This window comes from Hypomesus transpacificus, unplaced genomic scaffold (genome assembly GCF_021917145.1).
Source record: "Hypomesus transpacificus isolate Combined female unplaced genomic scaffold, fHypTra1 scaffold_30, whole genome shotgun sequence".
Classification (NCBI taxonomy): domain Eukaryota; kingdom Metazoa; phylum Chordata; class Actinopteri; order Osmeriformes; family Osmeridae; genus Hypomesus; species Hypomesus transpacificus.
The window spans coordinates 485,576-497,570 of record NW_025813826.1 but is presented as its reverse complement, the minus strand read 5'-3'; the positions used below and the strand labels follow the sequence as shown (position 1 = coordinate 497,570).

General features: G+C 43.2%; 1 protein-coding gene across 2 annotated transcripts; it reads right to left on the bottom strand.

Moving 5' to 3' along the window:
* Window positions 1–1,303: 1,303 nt before the first annotated feature.
* Window positions 1,304–11,499, bottom strand: tagapb (T cell activation RhoGTPase activating protein b). Of its 2 annotated transcripts, XM_047015456.1 has the most exons (13): window positions 11,453–11,499; window positions 10,304–10,474; window positions 8,496–8,657; window positions 6,749–6,790; window positions 5,672–5,756; window positions 5,490–5,543; window positions 4,991–5,051; window positions 4,599–4,747; window positions 4,330–4,491; window positions 3,928–4,037; window positions 3,354–3,537; window positions 3,018–3,114; window positions 1,304–2,868 (listed from the first exon to the last, which is right to left on the bottom strand). In XM_047015456.1, the coding sequence occupies exons 1-13, from the start codon at window positions 11,482–11,484 to the stop codon at window positions 1,676–1,678; spliced, it is 2,502 nt and encodes an 833-aa protein (XP_046871412.1). In that variant the 5' UTR covers window positions 11,485–11,499; the 3' UTR covers window positions 1,304–1,675. The 2 variants fall into 2 exon arrangements, with proteins under 2 accessions (XP_046871412.1, XP_046871413.1); XM_047015457.1 differs by lacking the exon at window positions 8,496–8,657.
* Between the last annotated feature and the right edge of the window lie 496 nt (window positions 11,500–11,995).

Genomic DNA, 11,995 nt, shown 5'->3' with positions numbered 1-11,995 from the left:
GGGTAAACTATTCTGGCTGATTCTAAGGTTTGTCATTGCTCATTACTCTCAACCTTTCTCCATTATCTTATGTAATAAGCAGGGCACTCATCCACCCGTTCATTTTGTCCCTCAGTTGGATTCAAAGCTTCTTATGTAATTTATGCCCTTCATCTACTCCTTTTAATGTGATCCACACAGTATGTTAATACTGACTGTTATCCTTGTTACACATATTCTTACACTTTTAATATCTCTATTGTTCATCTGTCACTCAAGTTACAGTCTGTGTCCAAACAAACACATGCTTGTATTGAGTTTAAATGCTTTGTTTGGAGATTTAAAGCACAACATGAGTTACCCTGTACATTTGTACATTCAAGAAGTGATGCATACCCCGTATCTCAATGTAATTAGCTGTTACTCAAATAAGTGGATTTTTTTTAAAGAAACAAAACCCATTCATAAAGTACAATTTATGTGAATGTTATGTAACTAATAATGAAAAGCCTATCATTAACTTTATTAAACTAAGTTTAGTTTCAAATAATTAGTTTAAGTAATTTCAACATTTCAGTTCTTGGTTTTTAGATATAGCACATATCTATATAGAGCATCAGTGGTTTTAATATTAAGATTCTCCTCTAGGCCAGCTTTCTATTGCACCTCAGTTATGGAAACTGAGTGGTCTTCAGTGACCACCTGATAACAGTCCATTAAAGCATTTCATAATCAATGTTCAAAAGGGTGATTGTCTGAAACACTGAAGGCAGACAGAGGGTCTTTATAGATGTGTTGACTTCATGTATCTGTTCTGCTGGTAGGATCAAATGTAGTCAAAGTGCAGGCCAGCTCAGAGAGGAGGAAGGAAGCCATAATGTCACAAAGTTTGCAAGAGGAACAGAGTAGCAGTGGCATTGTCTCATCGTGATTCGAAGAAAAACCGTCCTCGTGGTAAAGGCTGGTTTCCTTCTCTTTGCGCAGAGGCCAGAACATACTGTTCTCTCAATTAGGGGTTCAGCTTCTGTTACGGAAGAGGCCTGCAAAGGGGAGGCGTTTTGTAGGTAGCACATATTCACCCATCTTGCATGACCAACCCTGTCGATTTCAAATTAATGCATTAACTAATGATGTGGTCCAATATGATATGTGCCCACGTGACGTATACGATTCCATTGTACAGTTTGGGAACTTCCTTCATTGTTATTGTTTTTTTCTGCAATTTCCCCACTGCGGGACAAATAAAGGATTATCTTATTTTATAAGATATTGCATTAAAATCACAAGCTCTTCAATTACAAACAAACTGGAAAGGAGCCAAGGATAGTTTATAATAAATGTGCTTTAATGTAGTGGAAGTAAAGATGTCGTTCAGACATATAAGACACAACACTTAAGTACAACACTTAGAAATCTACTTCAATAAGGTCCATAATAGCTGTACAAATCAACAAAAGGAAAATAATCGACAAAAACTGATACTATAAGCATGTGGGTCTCCTCTATTGGCAAATCATGTTTATTTACATAGCTTCTTCAGTGGAAAAACTAGAGGATTTTCTATATCCTTTTTAAATAGCTTTTTGTTTTTACATCTTGGATCTGTCCTCTGAACAGTACTACGAAAAAGTCCAACCCTAATAGTTGCACATAATGTGTGTACATTCAAGGGAAATAGTGACACATGGTATTGTATTTAAACGTAGGTCTCCTTGGCGCAAGCATACTCTTCATAAAAAGGCTGGCTGCAGCGCCTGGTCAACGTGTCATGATGAGCATGGGACACAGACTCAGACATGGCCCTCTGACGGAACGTGACACTCTGCTCAGGTCTAGTGGCGTTAACCTCAGGGTCCTGGTAGAAACAGTCTGTGTACTGGTTGACGGGACAGGTTGACAAGAAGTTCTCATTCATAGAGGCTGGGCGGGACCTTCTGAGCTCTCTGGAGGCATCCTGCACTGTCATGGAGCGGTAATGCGGAGGAGTGGGCTGAGCTGCACTCTGCACAGCCTGCTCATAGGACGGAGGCCGGCTGGGGAGCCTGCTATCCGCCCGCTGGAAGACCTCGATGGCTGACAGCGGGCGTGGCCGGGGAGACAGCTCTCCAGGCTCAGCCTCACTCTGGGAATCTTCCTGGAGGGTCTCACAGGGAAAAGGCTTGTCTTTCAGGGGGTCTTTCAGGCTTCCCCTGGAGCGAGAGAAAGGCCCCAGGCTCTTGGTCCTCATTGGGACTTTATCGTTGGCCCTCACAGACTGGGAGTGTCGCTTGACCTCAGTGGTCACCCCAGGGGCCTCTAGTGTTTGGCAGCTGGATCTGGGAGAGGTATGACGCGTTGACTGGGCCCTGTGAGGATACGCCGGCGAGGTCCTTGGAGAGCTGGTAAAAACTGAGCCCTCTGACTGGTTGGACGCAGCGCTCTCCAGGGAGCAGGACGAGGAACACAAGGTGGCGTTACCAGGGTTACGGATGTCAAAGGGTGGAATTTCCGTGGACGAGCCACCACCAAGTTTCTGAATACCTGGTGCCCCACCCCGCCCAGACCGCAGGAAGGAGTCGTTGGAGATCTGCTTCTTCAAGGGCTGGTCTTCGAAAGCTGTCCTCTCCACAGAAAAGTCATCATGGCTGCGGGCTAGGCCCTGCACGCACCTCACCTCAGCCGAGGGGAAGATGGTTGGCTCTGAGCAGCGACGGCTGAAGGGGAGCTTGGTGAAGGTGTGGAAAATAGTATCCGAGGAGTAGGAAGGGACAGCTGTGTGTTCTGCTCTACCGGAGAAGAGGAGCGAGGGGGACGAGCCACCGCCCTCCCCCTGAGTGGAGCCCATGCTGTCCCCTCCGTCTGGGTCGGTGCTGTCATAGGCCGAGTCATGCTGCTGGGAAAACACGGAATCTGAAGACAGAGAAAGGGAGAGCGAAAAGGACTCGGTCAGTTTGATGGGGTCAGTCGTATACTTAGTCGTCTTTTCCGATGTGAGGGACCAAGATAAGTTCATTTCAGTGAACACACAATTGTAAAAATGATTTGGCTTGTTTCTTTACCTGAGTTTTCCTCATCTGGATCTCCCAGCAGACTCTGAATGTTTTCTCCAAATACTTCATAGCAGTGTTTGATGAGGAACTGGCTCAGCTTGGTCACCTGCATAATGAGGAACATGAGTTTAAACACAAAGTTAATTTCAAAGAGAGTGAAAAGGTTCTGGAAACGGAAGTGCTAAGTGTGAAAGTGTCACGGTTTTATATATTCATGCCATGACAGTCCCCATTGCAGAGTGAAGTCTACAGATCTTGGGTAACTACTTGTGGCTTTCACTGCTCCGACCGCACAGGCAGCTTCACAGAGCCAGTGTGCTAGCTCAGTCAGAACTGGATTCTTACCTTATCCACCTGCTCCTTCTGCTCGTCTAGTGTGCTGTCCTTGTGCAGCAGAGTGGGCGCGATGCACACAGCCAAGTTGTAGGCATCCATCTTGTTGGCCTCTGAGTTCTCACTGATGTGGTGAAGCACGCAGAGTAAACACTGCAGCAAGAGGACATTGGGCCCAGGTAGCTTGTCTGCCACCCTGGGGAGGGGGGAGGGGAAGGACATCAAGAAAGAACAGGAAGAAAATGATTGATCGGTTTCCCGCCCTTTTCTTCCACACCACATTGCAGCTTCTCTTTTTCAGAAGGAAGGTGGCAAAAAGAGAAGTGTCCTGTCTGAAATGCATAATTTAGGGCAGTGGCATTTCTTCCTGTTTTTGTTCTCTGTAAAACTCCATCCAAAAGCCCCTAAACTAATTATATACCACACCAGTTTTTTTAACTCCTACACCTGTTTGTCTACAACCCCCTTGTGTGTGAAGTTATTTCTTACTCATCCATAGTTCACAGGGTCACTCAAACACGGTATGAAAGTAATTAATAGTGCTCTTAGAGTAGCATTATTATTTTATTAGCGGTTGTTAGCTTACCTCCTGAGTTCAGTGGATCTCTGCTGGATGTCCTCAGTCTCCAAGGCCTTCATCCAGACCTCGTACAGCTCAGACACCAGAAGGTTACCCGGAAGATCTTTCAGAAAACTCTGGAATGAACAAGTGGAGATGTAAGGAGGTGAAGGCACATGAAAATGCAGTTCCTGAATCCACAGGGAGAGTGATAGATTAAAGTACGATAAAGTAGTTTCACAATGTAGATTTTAGAGTGGAGGCCATAACATCAGAGAGAATGGCTCCCATATCATAAACTGGGAAATTAGCTTGGTTTGGGAGTTCAGGAAAACCGATTAAAAAACGAGCAATTCAATGCATTGCAAGAGTAGTGTTTTAGTTAGCTGAGATGGAGGAAAGGACTACATAAACGATGGATATGTTTACCTTAAGGAGTCCCACTAGGATGACCACGGGCAAGTTCTCCATGTCCACATCCTCACCGCAATTGAGCTGCTCCCGGTAGATCTTCAGGTTCTTGCTGTTCCCCGTCTTCCTGAACACTCCCTCAGTGGTGGGGCCCTTCTTCCACAGAAGCACCAACATCTCCTGAAGAGAGGAACCAGAGGGGGTCAGACTGGATGTGTTGGCTGGCTGCCAGTACGTGTGTATCAGCATCAGGCTGTACTAGTGGTTAGATAGGAGGGGGTGCGTACTGTGATGGGTTTGGGGAGAGTTCCGTCTTTGGGGCAAGTCTTGGAGAGCGGTCGTCCAAACAGGTGGTTGTCCATCTCAGAATGGAAGGACATGCTGGTGAGCTTGGAGCCCCTCAGCTTCCTCAGAATACTCCACCTGCTGGCGTTTTCTGCCATGAGAGGAATCAGTGATGAGCCTCAGTGTCAGATGAAAGCAACACATGAAACAATACCATCATTGAAATGGAGAGAATAAGATATTTGCTAAAACACAACGTTCTACAATTTTTCTCTCTCTTTTCTGGGGCTGCAGACTGTTTCCTCTTTCCTTTATGTGTCACTACCGCACGTTGGAACACTTACTGAGCCCTCGACCGACCTTGTGGTCGAGAGTCGTTGACTTTCAAACTCACCAATCGGCTGTGTCCCTCGGTCGTCCTGGTTACACTGCTTTGAGGAGATCTTTGCTTCGCCCTGGAAATGCCAAATTCAACAATTAAATGTTGTCATGAGCATGCAAGAGGAACATACAAAAGGAATGGGTAGGGTGTGGAGGTGTAACTCCACACACTCACACACCCCCAGGCCACCCGCCTACCTCCATGTGAGGGTAGCAGAGTGGATCAAACACCACACACAACAGCCCCCACCCCCCCAAAGAACACCTGCTTCAAACCATCACACCCACAACAACACAGATAGGCTTCCTCCCTAAATCAGATATGGATCAGTGCTTCTCTGCTTCTCTGTTCAACAGGCTGCAAAATTGGTCACATACCAGCACTTCTTCCATAAAACAGACATACCTTTTCCCCAGTGTGGGAGACACAGGTGCTTTAGTTAAACAGATGCATTCATGACTAAACTGCTGACAAAAAGAAAAAGGGAAGCACAGTAGAAGTTAACACTCACATCAAGTGGAAAGTTGATTAAAGGTTCCATGCCTCCTCCTGTTAGAGTTTTAGCCTGAAACGAGAGAGAGAAAAAGAGAGAGAGATGAGTGACTTTCACAGCCTTGTCCTACGTCTCTAGGTCAGTGCCTTGAGAAGCACCATGTCTGCTGCTGCACATGGCAGAATGAATGGGAGACTTACTGCGACACTGCTACTCAACACCTTCATCAGGACACCTGGGGGTTGAGAAGTATAGCCTGCTCTTTCTTTACCTTCCTTTGTCCTCCTGGAATGAGGAGACATTTTTTGTCAGTGACTTCCGTTCAGTTGTCCATAGTTGAGATGGACTATAGAACGGAGGAATGGCAAGAGGCTGGCTCTTTCTCAAAAACAAGTACTATTATATTACAGCTAGATAACACATAACTCAGAAGTTAATAAATCCTTACATTTTGTGCAGATTTAACAAAAATGATAAACATTTTCAAATTTTCCAAACACTTTAAATTCAGATTACATTAACTACCATGTGACCATTTGCCAATACCTATAGGACAGGGTAGCCACGAGGAGGTCTGGGAGGGCCTAGGACCCTCATTTACATGTTCGTCCTCCTCAATTTCTGATTGCTTACAATTGTGGCCCCCTCATTTTTAAATGGGACCCCCCAAAAATACTATTCTGGCCACGTTACTGCTATAGGATCAACATTGTAGTTACATATGGATCTGCTATGTAGTTACACTTCATTACAGTTTAGTGGTACAAGTTATAACACAAGAGAAACTTGGTATGGGGGAGGTTGGGCTTTCCAGGGTTAAGCAAATGTTAACATTGTTCTTGTTTTGGTAACAAGACCATCAACTGCCCCTGTACAATATCCACTTACCCCTTACACTCTCCCCCATACTGTGCCTTCTTACACTTTAGAAATAACCTATACCGCTAAGAATACCATTTAATGACATAACAATTCTGAGGTATCCACAGTTTTCACTCTAGGTATTTCTATGTAGTTACATGATGTTAATGTCATATTAATGTAAGTGTTGCTTAAACATCTTTTAATTGTACAGCAGTATGAGTGGGAAAAGGTAAATTCACAGTTAGTAAAGGTCACATTAAGACACAAAAACAATACCACTGTTACAGACATAATGTATTAATTTTAGAAAATATCGTGACAGATATACAGTGTGTTATATAAAATCATAAAGATTAAGTAACCATCAGCATTTGTACTGTAATATTGTATTATCAATGAGTGATCGGGCTTACCTGTGAAGAGTATCAATCCAGCGTTCTTTCACCTCAAGCGAGCTATAGGCAAAATAACAGCATGGCGCAAGTTACTAATCCACAGCAAGACGTACCAACTACCTTGTCAATTCAAAGACTGAAGAGACTCTACACGCCCTCCCTTTTAACAGCTCGGCTGGAAACTCAGAACTCAGTCACGGGGACAGGAAGCAGCGTCATGGTGGCCACCAAGCATACACCTTCCACTTCCTTTCAAACTGGAGCTACTGTGGTCGGTGGAGGAGTGGAAAGACAGTGATGAGTGCCTGTGCTGTACTCTAACCCAGATTAAAGGGTAAACTGTGTGTGGTTGTGCGTCCCCGTGTTTGTGCAGGTCCATTAATTAAAAAAATTGAATTGTGTGTGTGTGTGAGACATAAAGAGACAGAGAGAGACCGAGAGAGAGAGTTTTGATCAACCAGATACCACTGTGAGGGCTGATGTGCCCCAGACTGGAGGGTTCTGTTTTGACAGCACAGCTTGACAACACCGTGGGAGTGACATGACTCAATGACCCATTTTCAGTATTTGTTGTAAGTCACTGATGTAAAATTATACACTGAGTTAAATTCTAAACGATAGAATGTATTTATTTTCTATCATGTTTTTCTTCCTCTCTCTTTCTTTATGAGAACATATAATGGATTCATTTAACATAGCAACAGACAGTACAGGGGGTTGGTTTGAACCTGGGATTTGCTGATCATAAGCAGTCAAATGTTCTATCATTGAGCTATACCAACACTGTGTTGATGTTAATTGTTTTTAACTATCCTTATTAAATCTAAATGTTCCTTTTTTATATTCATTTAATCCATGGTGTCAAATAATCATAATTTGAGCATATTTTGTTCATATTAGAAAACGGTCTAGCTTATCCTTCTACCTTAAGACCAAAATGAATACTTGTTTTTCCGATGTGAAAACCCTTACATAGGCTTGGCTTCCTGATAAAGTACACTGCAGTAAAACTCTTGTTGCAAGATGAGTGTAATGGTCAGTTTTCCACTTCCTGTTTCTCCAGCCATAATCTTGTGATGTTGAAGGCTTAACTGTCTCTCACTTCCCCATTTCATCCAAGAACTCACATTCTCACAAAAGTAGGAATTTTTCGATCGAGCTGGGTTTTGTGTTTTGTTAATTAATCTACAAGGATAGCAATTTGGTGAACGTTCTTCATTATGAGATACATTACATTTAGTCATTTAGCAGACGCTCTTATCCAGAGCGACTTACAGTAAGTACAGGGACATTCCCCCCGAGGCAAGTAGGGTGAAGTGCCTTGCCCAAGGACACAAAGTCATTTGGCACGGGGGGAATCGATCTGGCAACCTTCTGATTACTAGCCCGACTCCCTCACCGCTCAGCCATCTGACTCTCATACGAGTAATCATATGGGGAGTCAGATGGCTGAGCGGTGAGGGAGTCGGGCTAGTACTCAGAAGGTTACCGGATCGATTCCCCGCTGTGTCAAATGATGTTGTGTCCTTGGGCAAGGCACTTCACCCTACTTGTCTCTGGGGGAATGTCCCTCTACTTACTGTAAGTCGCTCTGGATAAGAGCGTCTGCTAAATGACTTAATGTAAATGTAATCAGTGTTTTACCCACAAGAAAATAACTGTAGTGGAGCAACCATAGGGCTCTGGATTTTCATCAAATTTATTATTTTCTAACATGATAAAAAGAATGTTGTTTGTATGCGTGTATGTGTTGGCTGTTATTCACCGAAAGGATAGGACACAGAAAGATATAGGCCATGCCAAGACCAGGGAAGTCTTGAGGTGTATCTCTCCTTCTCCATCTTCCTCCTCTCGCTCGTCCTCAAATCCATAAAGCCACACATCCTCAAGACTCACCCTATGCTTCACACGGTAGCTAGAGTGGGGCCTATAAATAGACAGACAGACAGCCAGACAGGCAGGCAGACAGATAAATATTAGCATATTATTTTATTGCATTGAATGGATTCAGTGATTGACTGCTTTAAGGCAGTGCTCATGTCAGTGCTGTCTTTTGACATGAGGTACAGTGTTGTGTTCCATGACTAGTTTCCTATTAACCCCTTTTAATTTCATACTGTATGATAGACTTTCACCCCGTCACAAATGCGTAGATTGCAACCACCCCACACGTACAGTACAGGCCAGAAGTTAGGTCTCAACCTACAAATATTAACAATTATATAACAAATGTGCATGCATTAAAATGTGGTGTATATGATGTCTGAAAGTTATGACGTTTAATGAACACAGATCACATATCCAGTTATCAGCTATCTACAGGATACCTGTCTCTGAGTCCTGACCCTACTCTCTATGTCATCCATTGCTTGACATTGTGATGACATTTTAAGAAAGGTAAGCAATGAGGTCAGCCATGTAATGGCTCAGCTTTTAGCAGCTCCATCTCCTCATCTCCCACACCTCTTCACCAAAAAAATAGTTTACAACTGACTTTCCTGGAATCGTTGAAAGTAGGAAAAACGATTGAATGTCATTTTAGGAGGGGTGATGACGTAGGGGTGAATTTTAGGGGAGGGGTGATGAATGGGGGAGGATGAAGGGGGGGGTGAAAGGGGAGGAGGGTAGACTAAGACTGCTGAGAGTGGTTATAAACTTATATATATTTATAACCTTCAAATGATTTACATTTACTCTACCCCCTCAAACTCTCAACTGGAATTGTGGGCAGCTGTAAGGGGAAATAAGAAAGAAGAAAACACTTAGTCTTTTGCGATTGAACTCCCACTCAAGGCTAGTTAAAGTTTCCATTGTTTATGAAAAACACAAGTGACTACACTACATCATACACTGTAGCTTTTTAACCTGTACAGTACATTCGTCCTGTGTTATCTAAATCAGCTGACAGCTATCTGTAAAGGTTTCAAATCCTTCACAACTTCCTGAGAAAAACAAAGCCAGTGACAAAGCGAAAGTGGTCAGTTTTGGCAAATCCAAAGAGGAAAGCACCCAGGTTTCCGCCTGTGTGTCGACTTTATTTACAAAGAGAAGTCGGTTGAACCCATCCACCCAGGAATTCCCCTTACTCTCATAAATGCCCTCCTGTAATTAGCCACACTGATATTTTCAGTCAAGTACAGTCTTATGTGTGTGCACAGCAAGTGTGTGTTTATGTGTGAGCAAGTGTCAAAACTGAGCAGTCCAGACTCCAAGTCTGATCAGACAGGGATGACTGTCTCCAAACACTGTTCCATCCAACATAGAATTTGCACATGACAACTTAATTACTAACTAGTGTGTACTATCGTCCTATCCTGCTATACTGCTATCATAAAGGACAGAACCTTGCTCTTGGAATGGACTGTGAGTGAAACAATACATAGACATGATGAACAGTTTGTTTTAGGTTTATAGGTTTGTTTATAGGCTAGATAAACTCATACACTATTTGTTTCTGTGTGTGTGCATATATTACCATCTGTGTGTGTGCGTGTTATCATCTGTGTGTGTGTGTGTTATCATCTGTATGTGTGTGTGTGTGTGCATGTGTTATAATATGTGCACAGCTCTTACTTGAGCTTGGTGATGAAAATCACATCGCAGAATAAGAAGATGTGCCTCTCTCTGGTCTTGTTGCCCTCAGTGACTTGGATCCACTCGTCCAGCAGAAGCTCTCCATTCTCGCTGCTCAGGCCCAGCACAAAGGGACACTGCTCCACGGCCACCCACCGCGAGGCCTTCTCCCTGGGGGACAGAGTGCATAGTGAGTGGATGAGATTCCTTTGCTCTTACAGACACCATCAAGTTCAACCAGTGTGAACACAATCTCGTTGCTCAGTTCTCCCTCTTTTTTTAAATTTATCTAGGAACGTCTGGAGAGAGACCACTGACGGAAGTGTTGAAGGTTTTACATGAAGATCCCTATATATTGATACAATATCCTATATTGGACCTAGATTTCAATCAGAATAAATTCGAGCTAATGATACAAATTTGAAGGAAGCTGAGAAAATCTGAACTGCACAAATAGTTGTCAATGTAAGTTTGCTTTAATGCGCCAGTCTCTGCAAGTTCTGCAAGTGTGTTTTCAACTTTTGTTTGCTTCGCTAATGTTGTGTTGTGCACCCGTGGGCCACCGTACAAATAGGCCTTCATGGGGTGACGGTGAGGTTGAGGTTGCTTGAAGCAAACTCGAAATAGCAAACAAAAAAAATAATTCAACTCAAAGCGTTTTTGCAACCCCACCATTTGCCACCATGTTTCGCACTGGATCCCTTTTTGCAAAGTTATGGATCTTGTGAGAAATAACTATCACAGCATTAAGCTGAGCTCCACTAAGCGCTTGAGCCACTGATCTCAAGACACAATGTGGAGTTAAAACGCTGTATAGCCAGCTCCGATGAGTGGTTCGTGAAAATTAAATACCAGTAGTCCTGCAAAGTGCATCGCTTTTTGACAAACTCGTTAAAGACAAGGGAACTCCGCGAAACCAGATTGCGTAAATAGGCCAGCAGACTCCGCACCAGGGGTGTAGTTAAAATGTAAAATACATCTTAAAATTAGGGGGCCTGGTAAAAAAAATAAAAATATACATTAACAATTTTTTACATTTAATTTCAGTGTAGATCAGTGAATTTTGTTGAATTAATTAACGTGTTTACAAAAACTCACACAATGCAAATGTGCAGAGCCTCCTCAATCAGTTTCTTGAGGCATATTCACCTTATTCCGGAAGTCACGATGGGTGCGGCCATCCGCGTATTTTCATTTCTGGTTTAGATCCTTTCCGCTTTATAACGGTACTAAAAGAGAATGTCTTATACGGGCTCTGGTACTAATTTAAGGCTAATAGAGATGCCCAGCGTCAACCGTGCAGTTCGTGGCTGCCATAACAGCTGAAGAAAACGGAATCAGACCCTGTATTATCATTGTTTTGACCATGGAAAGAAGAGGTCCGAGTGTTGTGAGCCGACATTTACTTTGCACTGACCTCCAACCAAAGTTGAGGATCTGCGTCCTTGGCTGAAGGCGCTGAATAAAAAAAAACCACTGAAGTATCCTTTTGTCTGCTCGTATCACTTGCAACATAAAGTGTGTAATAAGAGATAAACTAGCTATATTGTAGTATGTTTTAGTGTTCTTAATTTATGACATTAGTAGATACAAGATAATAACCAAATGTATGGGCATGTCTGACGGCAAAACAACTGCTGCAGTGCATCTAAATGTAACGTAAAGCTTTTGAAACAATGCAGCTGTCAAATT

Bases quoted from the DNA above. Each gene is read 5' to 3' on its own strand.
- tagapb (XM_047015456.1), bottom strand. From the start codon at position 11,484: ATGGCCGCACCCATCGTGACTTCCGGAATAAG. The intron at 10,475-11,452 runs GTGAATATGCCT...TCTGTCCCCCAG, and splicing joins ATCGTGACTTCCGGAATAAG to GGAGAAGGCCTCGCGGTGGG. The intron at 3,115-3,353 runs GTAAGAATCCAG...CTCATTATGCAG, and splicing joins AGAAGGAGCAGGTGGATAAG to GTGACCAAGCTGAGCCAGTT.